This window comes from Dicentrarchus labrax, unplaced genomic scaffold (assembly GCF_905237075.1).
Source record: "Dicentrarchus labrax unplaced genomic scaffold, dlabrax2021, whole genome shotgun sequence".
NCBI lineage: Eukaryota > Metazoa > Chordata > Actinopteri > Moronidae > Dicentrarchus > Dicentrarchus labrax.
The window spans coordinates 34,807,452-34,827,375 of NW_026136721.1; the positions used below are offsets into that span (position 1 = coordinate 34,807,452).

Sequence of the window (19,924 nt, forward strand, 5' to 3'; positions counted from 1 at the left end):
TCTTTCTATCAACCTGTCAGTTTCTTTCTTCCTTCCCTTTGGTACTCCCCCCTTCCTTCTCCCTCTCCATCCCTCAAGTCTTTTGTTAGGTCTTGATAAATTGGCTCTGACATTCTGCCAAAATGGCCGCCCCCCCCTCTCTCTCTCTCCGGTGTTCTTACACCTACCGCTAATTGAATTGGCAATTTGTGTAACAGTACCGATCCCCCCTCCCCTCTCTCTCTCTCTCTGTCTTACACACACACGCTTTTCCTTCTCTAATACACACCTACATGATCTCTCTCTTACTACACTCACACACACGCACGCACACACACACGCACGCCCGCACGCACGCACACACACACACACACACACACGGGTCGCTGGTTTGTTGCCAATTTCATATTAAACAAGAAAATAAATTAACAACAGCAGTAATGTTTGACTTTGAGAGACCAAAGTTAAATTGACTTTCCAATAAGATGGTCAGACACACACACACACACACACACACACACACACACACACACACACACACATGCACACACACACTAACATATTTTCGAGAAGTTTGGTCTTCTTCATGAGTTTGTCCTTTATTTTTTTAAAGGTCCAGTGTGTAACATTTAGGAGGCAGAAATGGAATATAGTATAATATTCATCAGAGTCCGCCATGTTGAACCGCCATGTTTCTACAGTGGCTCCGAAGGGACAAACCAAACTCTGACTGTAGATAGAGGTGTTGGCGTTTATTGTGCATTTCATGACCAGCATAGTTTCTCTGCGCTTGTGTGAAGCAAAGGAGCTTTTCCTATTTAAACATTTTAAATAGAGAACATTTTTATTTTGTGTATTTACACTACTAGATGTCACTAAATCCTTTAATCTGTTATTGACTTTTTTATTTCTTTATTCTTTGTTCTTTCTATTTGTTTTCTTCCTAAATAAAAAAATAATAAGATTAACTTTATTAAACGTGGAGAGATGGTGGAGTGATGGGCTGCCACGCAACGGTTTAAGTTCTCGAGTCAAGTCCCTACGGACTGAGCTACTGCCCCCAAATTACAAATACAATTTTTATTTATTTTTTAAATACACTGTAAGAAAATAAATGTCTGTAGATTTTACAGTGAAAAACTGTCAAACCACATTAAAAGACCATAAACTGTAAACAGGTTAAAGTTTATGTAACAGTAATATTCTGTGATTTATGATGGCAAAACCTTTATTTTAAAGGAATTTATACAGAATAGAGTTGTTTTTTTATATTACAGACTGTAAACTGCACAGAATACCACCATCAGAGCATCATATGGTATTTTCATACGGTAAAACTGTTCCTATTGATGGTAAAAACGTGTATTTATACAGTAAAATATGGATTAAAACTCAACAGCACTAATATCCTTTTACTGTAATAGTAGTTCTACTGTATTTGTTACGGTAAAGTTCTGGCAACTAAAAATAACTTTGTACTCTCACCTAATGATCCATTTATAGTTGTCTCCTTTATTTTGAAAGTATTTTCTCCTTCCCTCCTCTTCCTCCATCTTTTTCATCCTTCTCTCCTTCCCTCCCTCCGACTCCCTTTCATCCCCTGTCACCTTCCTCTCACCCCTTTTCCTTTACACTTCCATTTTATTCCCTTTTCATTCTCTTTACATTTGTTTTTCAAAGAAAAATCTGTATTTTTAATTATTGGAACAGCAAGTGTGTGTGTGTGTGTGTGTGTGTGTGTGTGTGTGTGTGTGTGTGTGTCTGTGTGTGTCTGTGTGCGTGCATTGGACTCTTCCTGTAAGAGTTCAGGTCTTTGTCTGTAACCACATCTCTCTCTCTCACACACACAAACACACACCCAATCAAACACACTCCACACACACACACACACACACACACACACACACACACACAATCACACACACACCTATACACACACTCTGGTGGCTAAACGCTCAGAGCATTGCTGGAGGGGCTCACTGAAACACACACCCAAAACTTGTTTACTACGAAGATAGAGAGAGAGAGAGAGAGAGAGAGAGAGAGAGAGAGAGAGAGAGAGAGAGAGAGAGATGGTTGTCATTGTTATTCTCTGGCTGTCACGTGTTGATCTTCCTCCTCCTCTTCCTCTCTCACCTCCTCCCTGTAAAGCAAGGGTCACATGACAGAGAGAGACCAATGAAAGCTGTCAGGTTTTTTCTAACTTTGTCAGTTCAGAAGCAGCTTTTATAATCAGTGACAATGTTCTTCCTCCTCCTCCTCCTCCTCCTCGCCTTCATCAGCTCCTTACTCTTGTCTTTAGTCTCATACTACATTTTTTCTAAACCTTTCTTCCTCAACTCATCCTCCTCTTTCTCAGTCTGCATCCTCCTGCTCACGCTCATCTTCCTCCCAATCCTCTCTTTCCTCCTCTTCATCTCTTCCTCTTCCTCAACTCCTTCTTCAGGTTCTTCTCACCGCCTCCTCTTTGATGTAACATGGTCCTCCCCCAACCTCCCCCCTTACTCACCCACCTCAGTGTAAAATCTCACTCGTGATTCTTCTACACAGTTTTTTGGTCTTTTAGTGTAAAAATGGGCCCACCGTTGTTTTAGTGGATGAATTTGAGCTCAAATTAATTTAAAAATGTAGTTATTTTTTTATATGTTTAATTGTGTTCCTTGTTTGTTTGAGCTCACAACACAAATTGTATTTTTCTACAAATAAAGATAGTCATAAAGATCAGCTCCATCAGCCGTCCTCCTTTGTCTTTTCTCTCCTCGCCCCCTTTCTTTTAAACTCTCTCGCTCACATGGGCATTTCATTACATCATTAATTGAGCCTAATTCAGCTACATTACACCCCCCTCCCAAAAAAAAAAAAAAAACCCGACAGGAGGTGTGTGTGTGAGTTTAAATTCAGTGTAATGAGGTCTGCGGGGAGACGAGGACGGAGGTTGTGTAGAGAGGAGAAAATTACCTCAGGGCAGAAAAATCTCTCTTTTAGTGAGCTTTAATGCCTCTCCGTGTGCCTGTCTCACTGTCTGCAGCTGTCTCACTCTCTGGCTCGCACTCTCTCACTGTCTCTCTCGGTCTGGTTCACTTTTGTTTCTTTGTGACAGTTTTTTTTTGCCTCAAGGCGCAGTGATGTTATTTAATAGCATATTTTCTTTAAATAAACTCGATGTTCTTTACATTAAAATGCACGAAGCAACAAGTATCATGTACAGAAGAATAAAACACAGAAAGTACAAGAAAAAGCAACAATGACAAAAGCAAAAAATATGAGAAAAAATTCACCCGTTACCCAAAGACAGAAGAAACCCTACAGAGGCAAGTTTTTAATTTCCCTTTGAATGCAGAGACAGTTGTGACAGATCTGTACTACAAACTGTTTTTCTCCTCTGAGTCGCTGAATTAAGGATTTATTTCCACCAAACCAGAGTTGGTGATTGTTGGAAACACTAACAGAGACGGTTTTAATGAGTTTTATTCTGTTTCTGTTCACTTTGAATGAAGTTACGATGATCTGAAGGTAAACTGAGTGTTTGTGTCTCTGGAGTCTGGTGGAGAGTGATAGTGATATTACGGCTGTTTGTGGTTAAACATGAGGTCTATCTCTGTAGGGATCCTTTCCATAATGCTGTCACTTGTAGACATTTCAGCCCGTTTCCCGTTTACACCGTTAAACATTCACAGGAGCTGGCTTCAGCAGTACCAGGAGCTGCTTGGGAACTCGCTCTTTCAGGACATTCATGCACAGCTTGCAGCTCACATCAGACTGATAATGCTGATGCTTTTAGGGACAAGTGGAGCCACGTGTTGCTGCTGCTGTTGGTGTCTTTCTCTGTTTGTGACCCATGTTTATGGGTGAATGATGTAGATGTTCAGTGATTGAATACAGCCGATAAAGGGAACATTTTAAAAAGTCACATTCCTCGCTCACTTTCTGGCTTTGTCTTCCTCTTTGTCCTCTTTTGGGAAAGAGAGAGCATGCGAGAAAGAGAGAGAGACAGTCTAACCTGAGGGCAGATTTTCCACTCTCTCTCTCTCTCTCACTCTCTCTCTCTCTTTCTCTGGCTGTTGTACTTTCTGTTTTTCTCTTTAGACAGACTTTTGCCCTCAGGGAGAAATTTTAGAAAGCTATAAACCATTTCTCTCTCTCTTTCTCTTTTCTCTCTTTTCTGCATCTCACTGTCTCTCTCTCTCTCTCTCTCCAGAGATGAACAGTGATGGATAGAAAAATGAGAATAATAAAAGGGATAGCGAGCAACAGAAAGGAAAAGAGAATAAATGAGCAAGAGAGGCATGCCCTTTTTGGTATCCTTGCCCTCAGACTCGCCTTTCAGGTCCACCAGAGACTTACCTTCAGCCACTCTGCCATCATCTTGGTTTCAGAAACACTAGTGGAGCGTCTGAACACTGGAACACATTTACCTGTAGTGTCTGTGGTCAAAAAGATTATAGAAGATCTTTCAAGCTGCAATAAACCATGTTTCTATTGTTTAAAAGCATCATATGTGTAATATGAAGTATGATCTCCTCAGCTCTACAGAGCGTCTTAGCATCTTTCATCTCAGAGTTTCGGTTTAATTGCTCCACAAAACCTCCACATGTCCACAATTTCGAAGTGATTGCATGTGAACACACTCATGTTTGTTTGCATAAAAATGTCTATTGCATCATTTTGAAGCAATAAATTAACTTTTCCACCGATAAATTAAACTTGTTAGCATTATTAGCTCCTCGTGTAGCCCAAAGGATACGGCCGGTTGCAGCCTCATTAGCATCGAGCTAATTGCTTCCTTTGGTTTCAGTGAGGAGAGCTAATAATGCTAACTTGTCGCACTGTTCCAGACTGTTCTGCAGAGCTGACCTCACTGGTTCCTCTTGTCTTGTGCCATGTGTGTTCGTCACGCTAGGCTGTATAAACGTGAGTGTGTGAATACCTGTGTGTGAGTGTGTGTGTGTGAGCTTTGCTCGTATCAATGTGTCTGAGTCTCACCGGTCTTCTTCTGTCCTGTCCTGTGCTTTCTCTCTCCTTGTGTGTGCGTGTATGTTTGTGTGTGTGTGTGTGTGTGTGTGTGTGTGTGTGTGTGTGTGTGTGTCTGTGTGTGTGTGTGTGTGTGTGTGTGTGTGTGTGTTTAGCTATCGGTGCCCAGCGAAGGAGGAGCCCCAGCGCCGTCGCCTCGGAGATCTTCGAGCCTCACCTGGGCAGCCACATTTTACAGGTAGGAACTGTTCAAGGTTGAAGGTTCACTTTATCTGAGCTCTGGAAGAGGGTTGGAAATGCATTTGGATATCTGAGCACAGGTTCAAACACAAAGCTGCACACACACACTTGATCTAGTAAAATCTTCAGTGCCTTTTGGTTTCCAGTTGTTTTTGAATTGTTGCATCACTCAACATGATGCAGAATCAATATACTACACACACTCACACACATGCAAACCTCTTCCTCTATAGATATTCCCATGTTTGGTTTCTCTGTAGAGCTCGTGTTAAGCTCTGAGGATAGCAGCGGTCGCTTCGCTGTCAAATATTTCAGGAACTCTTCGATTGAACTTTATTTATTTATGTTCCCCAGAAGTCGCTCATAGTTCATGTAGTGCCATCACCAGAGGCAGCAAAGGTGCACACTCAAGTGAGTACAAGTACTTGTGCGAGAAACTCCTCCAGTAAAAGTAGAAGTACTGATTCTTTACTCAAGTAAAAGTAAAAAAGCACACACTCTGAAATGTACTTCAAATATGGAAGTAAAAAGTACTTGGTTTCTCTTTCTACCGGCTGTTTCTGTGCAAAGCTATCGAGTCTCCCGCTCGTGTCTGTTTTATCATGTTACGTCTTTCATGCGTGATCTGCACCGGTCTTGATGTTGGGAAGGCGTGCAATGATGCAAAAAGTGCAGTAGAAAGTAGAATAGAAAGTGCAGATATTTGTATGTGTAGGGATTGAAAGTAATTAAGTAAGCTAATATGCTACATGTTATCATGGTTTTATGCAACCTGTATGCATGAAACAACCTTTACATTACAATTTGTTCAGGCACAAACTACTCATGGTCTTCAGGAGGGAGGGACTGCAGTTGGGCCCTTCTCTTTTTATCTGGTACCCAGGCTGCGTACGTTACATTTACTTACATTAACTTTACTAGTGGTAAAGATCTAAGAACCGCAAAGCTCTCCCTCTGCTTCCTAGTGTGCAATGAGCATCAAAGCCTCATGGTGCCAGTAGCGAGGCCTGATGAATTATGAATTACTCTCTGTTATTTCACTACAGTTACTGAATCCTTAGAATATAACAGTCTGGGGTCCAAATCCTGTCACATTTCTTCTCAGAAAGAGGATTTTACACCATTTTGTTGGCTGAATTATTTCTTGTGATTTGCCTTTGAGCTTTTCTGAAGCTAAATTATTCCTCGTAATGTACCTTTACATTATTAGTGCGCCAATTCTTCATAATTCACCCTCAGATTTTTCACCACAGCCGACTTCAATTATTCCTCAACATCCAGCTGCTGCCCCGGCTAAGCTGAATTATTAAATGGAATTATGAAAGTATGATAATGACTGGGTTATCGCTGTTCCCTCCCTCGGGTTTATGTGTGTGTGTGTGTGTGTGTGTGTGTGTGTGTGTGTGTGTGAAGTGTGTGTGTGTGTGTCTTGTAGTATTAATCCCTAACATGCTCCACTCCTTATCTGTTTAACTTACAGCCCAAAGGCTGAGCTTTTAACATCACAACCAGGCTGACGCGATAGCACAGCTGATAGAGCCTCGTAATCTGTGTGTGTGTGTGTGTCGTACAATACGCACTGTTTGTAAGCGTACATCCGTTTCTGACATGATTTTATAACCCTCCAAAAGAGTTGTTCTTTTTCATTGTTTGCGTGCAAGACTCTTTGTGTGTGTTTGCATCTGTTACACCTGATTATTACTGTAATCTCACTGACACCAGTGAGCCCTCGCTGCGTAAAAATACACACTTTTCTAATCTTCTTTATCGTATTCAAGGATCCCGACAGAATAGTGGCTCACAGACATGAAGAATTCATTACAAACTGAAACGTCCGCTGTGTGAAAAACACACCGACACTGACCGTCCTGCTCACATTACACAACTGCCTGCCTTGTAATCTGGGTTCTTGAAGTGTTTGTGACGTTTTTCCATACGCGTGCTGGCCGGGTTCGACTCGGTTTGACTCGGTGGAACCAGCCCAGCATTGCAGGGATTGCATCTCCTTTACAACCCGCTCGAAGGTGTGTCTTAACAGGAGGAGAAAGTCCAAAATTGAATGAATAGAGTGCGAAAAGCAGCTAACTAAGCTGCTCTACTCCGATAAACACATTTCTGTAACTTCTTCACAATAAAAGTCTCAGTTTATTTTGTTATGTAAATACTTTTATTATGAGGCAGCAAAAAAGTGTTTTAATCAGCAGTAACTCAACGCGACTCCTACACAGCTGGAACTGACCATGAAACTGTAAAATAAGTCGTAGGATAGTAACAGGCACACAAAGGGCAACCATTTACAGCATACTGCCATCAGAGTACAGTTAGCTGATAATCAGTAATCAATACACACATTTTTAAAGCATTAATCAGACTAATAACTAACAGCACTCAACATCAGACCACCTGATCAGCCTTCAGCAGTTAGCTAGTGTTTCTGTAGTGGAGACTAAACGTTAACAATGATCCATATCAGCAGTTTGAATCCAACTAAAAGCTCCCTGCACCAAACTCCCTTTAAGAAATATCACATTTTAACAATTCCTAACGTGTTCGTAACAACATGTAACTCTAGAAACAGACTCTAGATATGTTAGCACCGGCTCATAACGCTGTTAATTCACCGTCTGTTGTGTGTGTGATGCCGTCTGAGGAGTGTTTCAGCTGTTAGTAAGCTGTAACTACCTGGTTCATTGCTTCCTGTCCCGTGCTCTCGTTGTATGGTTCTCTGACCAGATGTTTATTTAAATACTTTGTGGGCGTCACTGCGCTCTCAGAGGTGTGAACACTATGATTGTAACGCTGGCAGCCAGAGGGCGCTGTTCCTGCGTCAAACCAGCTGACTCCACCACATCCATCACGAGTCCTTGTTGGTACGATTGTTCTTTATCTGTCCCGCTTTAATCCCACAGACAGCCACCGCGGAGAGCGAGCGTGTCGCCGTGACAACCGACTCTCCTCTTCCGCCACTCTGCACATCATGTTGTCATGTGTGAGTGTTAACACGAGGCTGGAACAAGCAAGAGCAGCTGAGCCACCGCGCATCCGCTCACGCTGCTCTGAGCATCGCTGCTGTGTCGAGCCGTGTGTGTGTGTGTGTGTGTGTGTGTGTGTGTGTGTGTGTGTGTATCAGTGTTAACACCGTGTTCTGATCCTGCAGCTCGACACACTATACATCCCATAATACCTTGTTATAATCCCTGGAGAGTCTCTATGACAACCATATGAGGCAGATCCCGAGGCAGATTGAAGCAGCTGTGAGATTGGAAGTGACACGAACAATGTGGGCCTCCCTCACCTGGAAGTCGGAAGGCGTGTGTGTGTGTGTGTGTGTGTGTGGGTGTGTGTGTGTGTGTGTGTGAGGGAGTTTTGCTCTTGTACTCTGTATGAAGAGACTACTTTTTAAAGCTTACCTGCTTATATCTACGTTTTGTTTTCGAAAGTACCAAGTTTTCTATGATTTATAGTCACACAACATGACGGGCTCTATTCACAGATTGGACTGTAATTCAATAACTGGAACCAGGCTACACTAACAGGGTTTTAGTTTGGGGGGTCAGCGGTGATGCTGGTACAGTGTTCTTCCACTGTACAGCCGGATCAAGCTGTTGACCTTGATGACGTGTTGGAGGTTTGCTGCTCAGGATTAGGCCTGCAAATCCAAATATTATGGCAATATGGATGGCAACACATTGCGTTTCCTATAAAAGTGTGTATAATTATGTCTTTTATGTGTATTTTATCCCGTTCTCACGCTGTCGCAGGGAACCCCTGGAGAAGAGACCTCGGTCTCAGTGGGTCCTCGCTGCTAAAAGAAAGAATAAGAGATTATACGATTAATGATGGAAACAGTCAATGCTTATTACGCCTCCTCTTCTCACAGCACTAAATAAACATTTCTGAACAAGTATTAGACAATAGCTGTAGTTTCATACACTAATACACATCATTAATATCTAAAGTGCATTCCCCATGTACACATAGTAATGGAATATCAAATGATTCTTTTATTTTGGTTTATTACTCAACTTCTTATAGGACAAACACACTTTCTACAGGAATTGGTGCGTGTGTCCTCTGTGTACATATATAATTCAAAGTGTGTCTCCACACCATTGTGAGTGTGTGTTTGTGTGTGTGCGTGCAGCCTTTTCAGCGGAGGAGGGGAGGCCGACGTGTTGGTGGCAAATTGGCCTCATTAATCTCCCGCTTAATTGATTGTGAGAAGTTTGAGGATGACATTTTAAGAAAGCGTGGCGGACGGGGCGCGGCGTGATTGATTTGGCTAAACCGCAGCGCTAATGAATGCCAGCCAGTCACTTAGGTGGTAGAGACCAGACACTAATTTCAGAGAGATTAGGCCAGAGAGGTTGATAACGCTTAATGAAGAGAGGGAGAGAGGGAGAGAGAGGGAGCAGTCATTAAACAGGATGTAAAGCTCCATGTGTGCCCTGCTGTCAGGTCTGTGTCTGTGTGTGTGTGTGTGTGTGTGTGTGTGTGTCTGTCTGTGTGAGGGTAAATGAGTGAAGCTTGTATTTGTATGAACTTTATTACTCATCAATGGAGATCTGTGTAGGAAAACATGGCCGCAGTGTCTCTGAAGGGAAGCTGTGTTGCTAGTAGACGTATTGAGGTCTGAAATGATTTGATATTTTACAGGATAATAGTTTGTTACAACTGTATTTCTTGGCTATGTTAGAATCATCGACATATAAAAGACGGACGTCATGTCTCCTCCTTCTCCCACTGTTAATGAGGCCAAATATACCGTACACCTTCTAATAGCCCGGACGTTTATTTGCTAAAAGGACTGAACTCACCCTGCCTTTACTGGGGACAGTGGGGGCGTTTCAGTCCTTTACCAACTCTCAGCAAAGATGGGAAATACTCTCAGGTTGTGCTGCTTCTCCTGAGTTTTGTTCCGCACATTTGAATCAATCTATCAATCAAACTTTATTCGTATAGCACATTTCAAACAGCTTAGTGCAGTTCAAAGTGCTTCACAGACAATTGACAAGACGACAATAAGACAGAATGGAGTAAAACTGAAATAAGGTAAAAATAAATAAATAAAAATAAAATGCAAGTATTTAATAAAAGTTATACTAAAAACTGAATAAAATAAATGAAGAAAGCAGGCAGTAATGACAAACAAATAAAACAATAAGAAGGATATTTAAAATAAATGAATACTGGAATCTGACAACTAACAGCCTGAATTTCAGGTCGTACTTTTTTCTCTGACACGTTTCGCAGCTTGTTAGTCTTTCTGCTGTTCTAACAGTCACCAACTCTGGTTCAGTGGGAATAAATGTTTCATTCACTGACAGTTGTTTCAGACTTTGTGAAATGAAAATACTTGAAAAGTGGAATCCATTACTTCCACCCATACTGTCCCTGTTGGAAGAACCGCCCTCGTGCACACCGTTTCCACTAGAAGAAATCCAAAGACAGACTTTTTGATCTTTTGTACATGTCTACTAAACTAAACTAAACAGCTACACCATGTAAATCAGACAGCTGTGAAGTTGTTGGAACTGCTTTTTCTCTTTCTCTTTTGATGGAGCTTTGCTATGCTAAGCTAAACAGCGATGAACTGATCTCCATGTTCTCACCTGACTCTGGAAAAGACTGTCCCTTTAAAGAAAGACCACAGAGAAGAACTTTGGATCCGATCTTAGAGTTGGACTGCGTTACGGTCCGCGCCGGAGGAAGTTGAGCGGGTCAGGAAGTAGGAGGAAGTTTAGTTGTTGCTGATGAAGTGAAAGTGTTGTGGTGTTTTTGGACTTTAAAGAGCAGATTGATGTTTGGTGTCTTTAAAGACACCATGTGGCGTTTGAAGATGAAGAGGCGGCGGACAGACGGACACTAATTAAACAGAGAGAGAGACAGGGGAGGGGGGGTGTAATAAAGGGAACTGTGTGCATGTGTTAGTCCAAAGAGTGTGAACAATTAGAGAGTGATTGATGAAGAGACAGACACTGTGTGTGTTTAGGAAAGTCAGAAAGTGAACCGTGGAAAAGAGACAAAGAGGAAGAAAGTGTGTGTGATTTCCTTTGTGTGTTTGTAACAGCCTGGCAGAGCACCTGGCGTGATGAGTGTCGGGGGGAGGACCACACCTGTTAGCACACACACACACACACACACACACACACAAACCCACACACAACCTGTTTGGTTGTTTTGTCTCTGTGTGAGGAGATGGAAGGACAAGTAAGAGAGCAAGACATGGACAGAAAGATGGGGGCAACAGACAGGTAGTTGGAAAGACAGCAAGATGTGAAGACAATCTGACAGGAAGACAAGATGGAGACAGGGACGTAGCTGGCTTTGACAAAGAGTGAGGACACATTTTAGTAAAGTAAAGGCAATCTTAGGAAGTGGGGATAGTTATGAATCATGAAGACATATTTGGGAAATAAGAACATTTTGGAAATGGAGGACATTTTGTCTGTTTGAAGTTTCTCAAACAGCCAAAATTGTGAAACGTGCTTTTAAGAGACTGTGTTTCCTTCACTGTTACAAGTTTCTGTAGATTTTACAGTGAAAACTGTCAAACAATGACAGTAAAAGACTGTAAACTCTAAATAGGTTACATTTTCTGTAACAGTAAAACAGCAAAAACTTTATTTCTACGACATTTTAAAGGAAGGAAGGTTTTTTTATATTGCAGATTTACAGACTGTGAACTGCACAGATAACCAGTCATAGCATTCATCTCATTTCTTTTGATGGTAAAAACTTTTACCATATTAATAGTATAAATAGAAAAACTAATAAAAATAGTTCTACTAAGTTCTTTAATATGATAAAGTTCTAGCAACCACAGCTACCACTGTTTTTACTGTAACTATTACTTCATTATTTTACAGTGTAGATATGAGAGAAATGTCATCAGACTCAACTCAACTGTAACGTTTGGACTACGTGTGGCGTCTGTTTTGTTCATGTATGATAAACAGCAGCCGTACCACCGGACTTGATGAGGATGGCGTGTTAGTAATAAAGTATTGTGGAAACCCCTGTACCAGCGTACCAGCTGACATTAGCTCAACCAAGAAACAGCCAGGATATAGTGAAAGTTTCAGCAAATATAACAAAACGTTTTTATAGAAATAACCTCCTGCAGCTTTAATACCATCTTCTTGTTTCACCCTCTTCTGCGGTGGTTTAATGACGTCTGATTGGCCGACTGTTTCTCTCAATGAACCAACTAATAATCACACAGCAGCATGGAAACACACACGTACATTTTCTTTCAACATTTGGATGTCAACCAGATTAAAGAGCATGAACACACCCATAAAATGTGACTGAGAGTAGATAGAAGAGTATAGTCACAGTTAAACACACACACACACACACACACAGAGTCAGAGTGATGGCAGCTGACGGGCCCCGCCCTGCTTTAATAGATGGTTTATGGTAAATATCTCCACTGTTGTTCGGATGCACTCATCCATTACACACACACACACACACACACACACACAGCATCACTCACTCATGACGTGAAGGTGATGACACACACAAACACCTACAACAACAACACACACACACACACACACACGTCTTTCATCCCACATGTGCAGGACAATTCAGAGTCAACATATTTTGATCAGGTTTCATTTTTATTTGATCATATTTAAAAAAAACTTCACCTTGTTGTCAGCGAGAGAATTTAATCAAATAAAGTCACATTGTCTGTCTAAATTTCAAAATCTTTGAATATATCTGTTCCACAAAGTGCTCTACAGCAGTGGTTCCAAACCTGGAGGTCGGGACCCCCACCAGGGGTCACCGAAGCTTCACGGGGGGGTGCGTGGCCTTCTTGATTTAACGGGGTATGAAAACTTACACACAGTAGACCTAAAACTCACATTTCATTCATTACTGTGAAGAAAACTGAAATAAATTGTTTAGGTTATTATTTAAGACATAAACTATTAAAAAATAAAAAAATAAATACGGTCGAACTTTTTCTCCTTTTACAGTAAAAGCATATTGGTACTGTTGAGTTTGATTCCGTATTTTACTGTATAAGTTTTACCATCAAAAGTTTTGCGATGATGCTACTTAGTAGTAGTAATAGTTTAATTTCTGCACAGAAAATGTAAAATGTGTCTTTCTGGGGGTTCAGTTAGTTAACATTCATGCGCTTTGTCCGCTTTCTCCCCTTCATTCTCATTTCTCCTCACTGTGCCTGAGGATTTAGACCCAAAATATTTACTATGTTAAACATGCTGGTTGTGTTTCTAAAATAATTCAATGATTAAAACATCTGAGCTAAAATAAGATGGAGTCTGGATTTAAGCAACAGCAGCAGTTTGTGTGACGAAGAGGAACCCAACCAGCGTCCTGTTTGAACTGAATGAAGTGTTTGAGTCCTTCACCTGCAGCTGTTAACCGACCGCGTCCCTCCGTGTCGGGTAAAACAGATGTGAGGCGCCCGTGTGTTGTCACAGCGATGAGGGGGAAATTAAAGGCGACAGCGACGGCGCGCAGACACGACACCGCTTTCTGTCAGCCCGTCAATCAAACTGTCAGCCAATGAGTGTCACCGTAGGTAAAAATTAGACGTGGAGACGTGAAAGGACGCAGGGATGACAGGACACATCTCCCGGTGGATTATGGGAATATTACGATGGAGGTTTATAAACAGGAAGTGGTGGAATGCGTCTGTGTGCATCTGACAGACAGACGAATACACAGACAGACAGACAGACAGACAGAGAGGCAGACAGATGGGGAATTTTAAAGGACCAGACCACTGGTTGTGTGTTATTTTATTTTTAAATATTATATTTTTATAATAATAATAATAATAATAATAATAATAATAATAATAATATTGTGTGTTACGTCCATCCTGTGGTGTTCAGAGGATAAGGTACCGAAGAACACTACGACTTGTTTTTTCATTTAATTTATCTTTTTATCTTTTTTATTTAATTAATTTTAGAACGGTTTCAATTATCAGGGATTAATGGACACCCTGCAGCCAATCAGAATCCAGTATTCACCCAGACTACGGTATACATTTGATTAACAAAGCACGTATGAAATATGTTGAAAATGTATTTAAAAAATGTATCAAAATGATGAGCAAAGTCTGACGAAAAGAACTCATTATTTATTAGCCTCAAATTACTCACAGACACACACACAGACACACACTCTCACTCACACACACACAGACACACACACACTCACACACACACACACAGGCACCAGTCCGACGCAGTATTTCAGATGTATTTCACTCTCTGTGTCTGAGCGTTGAACTTCAGGCCTTGAGATGAATTTTTAAGACCTGCATATTCAAAAGCGAACGCATTAACACACACACACACACACACACACACACACACACACAGGCCGAGCCGTGGGTTTCTGCCGGGTTTCGCCAGCCTGCATGCGCAGATGACTCCAGAGGCCCGGCGTGACCCGGCGGCGGCGAGACTAAAGGTCACGGCGGTGAGCGTCGAGCCTCGCATCCTGATTACCCACAACCCCACCCCCCCCACACCTCTCTCCACTTCCTGTGAGGTCCGGCAGGTTCATTAGCTGTGGGAATAACTGCGGAGAGACGGGCGGAGACAGAGAGAGAGAGAGAGAGAGAGAGAGAGAGAGAGAGAGGCCTGAACCAATAGAAGCGCCCAGAGAGCGAAAGAGGGGAAAAAACGAGGGTGAAAGGAAGGAAAAAAGAGAGAAAAGACGAGTGCGGGGTCTTATTATTTATGCAGTCAATAGGCCGAGGCTTGTCTGCATCTCTAATTGTTTGATTTTATAGGCGGGACGGGCTCTTTAAACAAACACGCTCTTATGCTAATGGCGGCGCGACGGTGCCCTCCTGACAGCATCTGTTGGGAGGGTGGACTGCAGGATTATGGGAGTTTTTTATTTATTTTTTTCAGGGGAGCGGGCAGAGAGTGTCTGAAGCTGAATATCATTTGGATAATTAAAAATGACAGAGGAAATGGTCCACACACACACACACACACACACACACACACACACGCGCAGAAGCAGCCACTTTGTCTTGACAGGTGGAGGGGGAGGGGGGAGGCAAGGGGGAGAGGGTGGAGGTTAGTCCTGATTGCTGTCAATCAATCGGTCCGGTGGGAGGACGGCGGAGGCAGGCGGATCGCCGTGAACTTTGACCCCCTCCCTGGCCGACGTGATGCTGATGTGAGAGAGGGAGAGAGAGAGAGAGAGAGAGAGAGAGAGAGGGAGGGAGAGAGAGTTAACAACCTTGAGAGATGGGCTGAATTTCAACAGGCTCGGGGCCGGGGAGAGAGAGAAAGGGGGAGAAAAGGAAGGGGGAGAGAGAGGGAATGAAGTGATGGAGGGTGAGAGAGGTTAGAGAGACCAAAGTAAGCCGATGTCAACACTGTAGTTGGCAGAACTTTAGTGTTATAAATACTGTAGAACTTTTTATATTTCTGTTTCCATTAGTATTACAGGATATTAGTACTGTTGGTCCATATTGTACTGTATAAATACCATCATAACAAACAGTTTTACTACAGTCTGTAATATAAAAAACAACTTTATTCCATATAAATTCCTTTCAGATGTCGTATGAATAAAGGTTGTGCTGTGAGATATCAGTGTTACAGAAACTTCAACCTATTTAGAGTTTACAGTCTTTTACTGTCATTGTTTCACAGTTTTTCACCGTAAAAGCAATTTTTTTACAGTGTATAGATAATAAAATGTTTAATAACTATTTCATCTTGCTTAACCATATGTGACTTAATATCAATAATTAATAAAGTCTAAACACGGTAAGAAACTTAAACGTAACCCTAACCCTGAAAAAGAACACATATAATATCAGTCCATTAACTAATATTTAAAGGATTATATTCTTCATTCTTCATCCTCCAAACGTGAAGGAGAAACTATGGTGGTCACAAAATGCCCCAATCTAGAGCCAGTGATTGGTCCGTTCTGGGCTACTGTACAAACGTGGCGGGTCACAATGGCGGACTCCGTAGAAGTCGACCTGCAGCTTCTGTAGATATATTTACAGCTCATGCGCACGCATTGTGGTCTGATGACATGCAGAGCTATTAAATGATCAGGCATATACATTGAATTGATTTTAGTTACTTTAAAGTATGGAAGAAGTGCGCACTGTGCACTGTGTTATCTAAAAATTGGGTACAATTTGTAACATTTCCATATTAAAATGCTTATAAACTCTAGAGCTATGTTCTATATGTAGTCGAGTTGATTTTAGTCATCAGACGTCTGGATCTTAAGTTCTCAGAAAAACCAGCTGAGCTAACGTTAGCAGCAGGTATTGTACGTGGACATACTTACAGTAGTAAGTAGTAATAGTGACTGAATACTTGTTTATGTGCTTGTGTGTGTGTGTGTGTGTGTGTGTGTGTGTGTGTGTGTGAGGTCAAAGGAAACTGAGGATAACTAGAAAGCCAAAGAGACAATTGAACAAACGACATCAATGAAAAGACGATCAGATTATATCTCCGTCCTTCTGTCGCTTTGTTCCTGCTGTGTGTGTGTGTGTGTGTGTGTGTGTGTGTGTGTGTGTGTCTGCTTGTTTCTGACTGCGTGTGTGTGCATACCACTGTGTGTAATTGCATATTTATTGACGAGCGTTCCCACAATTATTTGTTCCTCCAAGATGTGTGTTTTTTTTTGTGTGTGTGTGTGTGTGTGTGTCCCTAACGCTGAGCTGAACAGGGACGGTTGAGATGTAAAACCTTCCCTCCTCTCCAGACGCAGGATAGAGCGAATCCTCACCCCCCGCCAAATTAATCTGCTGCCACACACACACACACGCACACACACACACGCACGGTGAAAGCGGATTCTGTAGAATAATTTCATTATAAGGTTGTGAGCATGTGGATTAATGGTTTTACTGTCACAGAGACGACAGGGGGATTTTCTCTTTTCTTCTCTCTGTTTCTTTCTTTCTCCAAGATGCTTTTATTTTGACGTTCCCTCTCCACTTCCTTTCTCCTCTTCTTTTCTCTCATCCCCTGCACCCCCTTTTTCCCCCCAAAGCACAGGAACCCTTTGTGTGTGTGTTCGGAGGTTTAAGGAGGTGAATGTGATTGTGTGCTCCCATTATTTTTCTCTACTTTCATGGTTTTGTTTCACTTTGGAGAAAATGGACAAATGTCTCCATAAGGGAATGAAACTGCGTCATTTCATGTTGTAGAGTTTTGATGCTTGTTGTTTCTCTGAATGAAACAAAAACCTACCTGGTTCATATTTCAGCCATATTCCAACATGTTAAAAACAACTCTATTTAGATTTTGCAATTCAAGTCTACCAGGCACTAGAGAGTCATTGTGAAGCCAGAAGTCCCCACGATTAGAAACTGATAATAACTTAATTAGCATAATATAATTAGCCTTGAAAATCACCTCTATGGACAACATTTCAGCAACTGCTTGGCCGATTTGGACAATACTGGAGTGTTTTGGGGGTTATTGAAGATGCTCAACATAAAACTTTAGGGTATTTGACATTTCTGTGTTCGTGTTGCTGAAGTAATGGGTATTAATATCAGTAATATAGTCATTTATTTGGGGGACTATAAATATGTTTTCAGACTTTTTATACATTACAGAAAATATCTTTGTTATAAATAAGTTTTCGCAGTGTCTTTTTTCGGCCGACGGATAATGCTAACAACCTACATCCACAGAGCGGTTGGTATGGAGCGGCATTACCTCTCGCACAGGCGCAGAACGTACATACTAGCTGGCTGTTTGCTGTCGTCAGTGTGGTTTGTTCTAGTATCGCTCTTTGGCCAACACACAGGCGACGTGAGACGATGCAACTGTCAGCTTTTGTTGCCGCTACTCTTTTGACATGAGTTTGTCTTCCTTTAACAGTGGTGATCAGTGTTTGGCTTCCTGTGAAGTCCTTTAAGAGCCTGGTGGTATACATATAATATACGTATAGTCTGTCTACCCAAGTTCCTTAATTTAATGTTATATAATGATACAGCTAAAAAGTGAGGAACTTTTTTGTGTCATAGCATTCATTTAACCGTAATAGTAATATAAGTAGAAAAATATAAGGAAAAAGCAACAGCTGTCGGTGTTTTCAAATGTTACAGTGTATAAAGCAGAAAAGGGATAAATAGTAATTGAACATGTGGCGTTATATCGGGTCAGTGGGTTTGTGTGCTGTCCTGTTGTTCCCTCTCGTTGTGTTTTATTTTCATATTTGTTTCCGTATCGTTTTATTTTGTTTTGCGTGACGTTTCGCCGTCGAGACGCGTTGTGCGCCGCCGTCATGTGGTGTCATAAAAGCCGAACCCCCGCTGGGGATGCAGGTTGGATGCAGACAGGATGTGAAACACATGTGCCATGTTCACATTAACAAGTCTGCAGAGAAGTGTGTGTGTGTGTGTGTGTGTGTGTGTGTGTGTGTGTGTGTGTTACAGTGTCATGAACACATTTATTAGTGTGTGTGTGTGTGTGTGTGTGTGTGTGAGAGAGAGAGAGAGAGAGAGAGAGAGGGAGAGGGGCTGGCATGTCTCAGTCACCTGGCTCTGTCACCCTCCATAATCACTACAATCCAACAGAGAAATCTGCTCTAATCAAACGGGAAACGCCTCCATGATTCCGGCTCTCGTTCTCTCTCTTTCTCTCATCTCATTCATTCCTGATGTCGTTCAACCTCATCCTTTCTTCCCCTCTCCCCCCCTTATTCTCTCTTTGCATGTTTCTCTCTCATTTTGTCTCTCTCTAATTTTCCCTCTGTGTGTGAGTGTGTGTGTGTGTGTGTGTGTGTGTGTGTGTGTGTGTGTGTGTGTGTCAGGGAGGCAGCAGTAGCAGCTGGCGAGGGCAGTCCCCAGAGGGATTGTGGGTAGGGAGGGGAAGGTTATGGCTTCAGTCCCATCACCGATCTGTTGCCTGTGTGTGTGTGTGTGTGTGTGTGTGGTACAGTTCTGGTTCCAGAGGCGGCGTCTGTTTCATACAGACTGACCTGGTTCAGGTTTGGTTTGTGGTTTTGTTTTAGTTTGGATTGATTCAGTCTAGATTAGTCTGGTTCGGTCTAGTTTGGTTTGATCTGGTTCTGGTCTGGTCTGTTTGCTTTGGTTGTGTTTTTGGTGTAGTCAGGCTGGGAATAGTTTGGTTTATTGTTTAATGAGGTTGTGTCGGGTTTGGTTTTGTTTGAGGTTTGGATTTTGGTCTTGTCTCTTCTGGTTTGGCTTTGTTTGGTTTGTAGGTTGGTTTAGTTTTGGGTCTTCTTTGATTTGGTCTGGTTTGGTTTTTCTTTCCGGTCTTACAGCTGGTTAGTTGGCAGACTGCTGTATTCTTTATTAATATAACATTTAACTGTGGAATCATCAGAATAAGCTCAACAGATACAATTCAAAAAACATTTGAACCGCTTTATGTTTCATTCTGATGCTGTTTGTTGCATTTTGTGGCACAGATGAAATCCAGCAAAAGTTTTCTCTGCTGTGAACCGTCCAGTCAGGAGTGTAATGCTCTTAAAAAACAGTAAAAAAAATGATGATATGACAGAACACAATACAATACAATATAATACAATATCATTCTGTAATTTCACATCGAAATATTTTTTTACACTAATATTGAGAACACAATACATTACTGTGACTTTCATCTATATTACTGTAAAAAAGATTAAATATTTGTAATTAATAAAATAAAAAGCTATTATTAGAGATAGATGCAAAACCCAAAGAAATTTCTATTCACATCCCAAAAAA

At 41.6% G+C, this 19,924-nt stretch overlaps 1 protein-coding gene across 4 annotated transcripts in view; it reads left to right on the forward strand.

The window, feature by feature from the left end:
• The window catches only part of LOC127354098 (neuronal PAS domain-containing protein 3), a 286,712-nt gene that overhangs the window by 157,629 nt on the left and 109,159 nt on the right, over positions 1-19,924 (forward strand). For all 4 annotated transcript variants that reach the window (XM_051383751.1, XM_051383752.1, XM_051383753.1 and 1 more), the window contains one exon: positions 5,106-5,188. In XM_051383751.1, the coding sequence (XP_051239711.1) occupies positions 5,106-5,188 (83 nt within the window). The remainder of the gene's footprint in view (positions 1-5,105; positions 5,189-19,924) is intronic.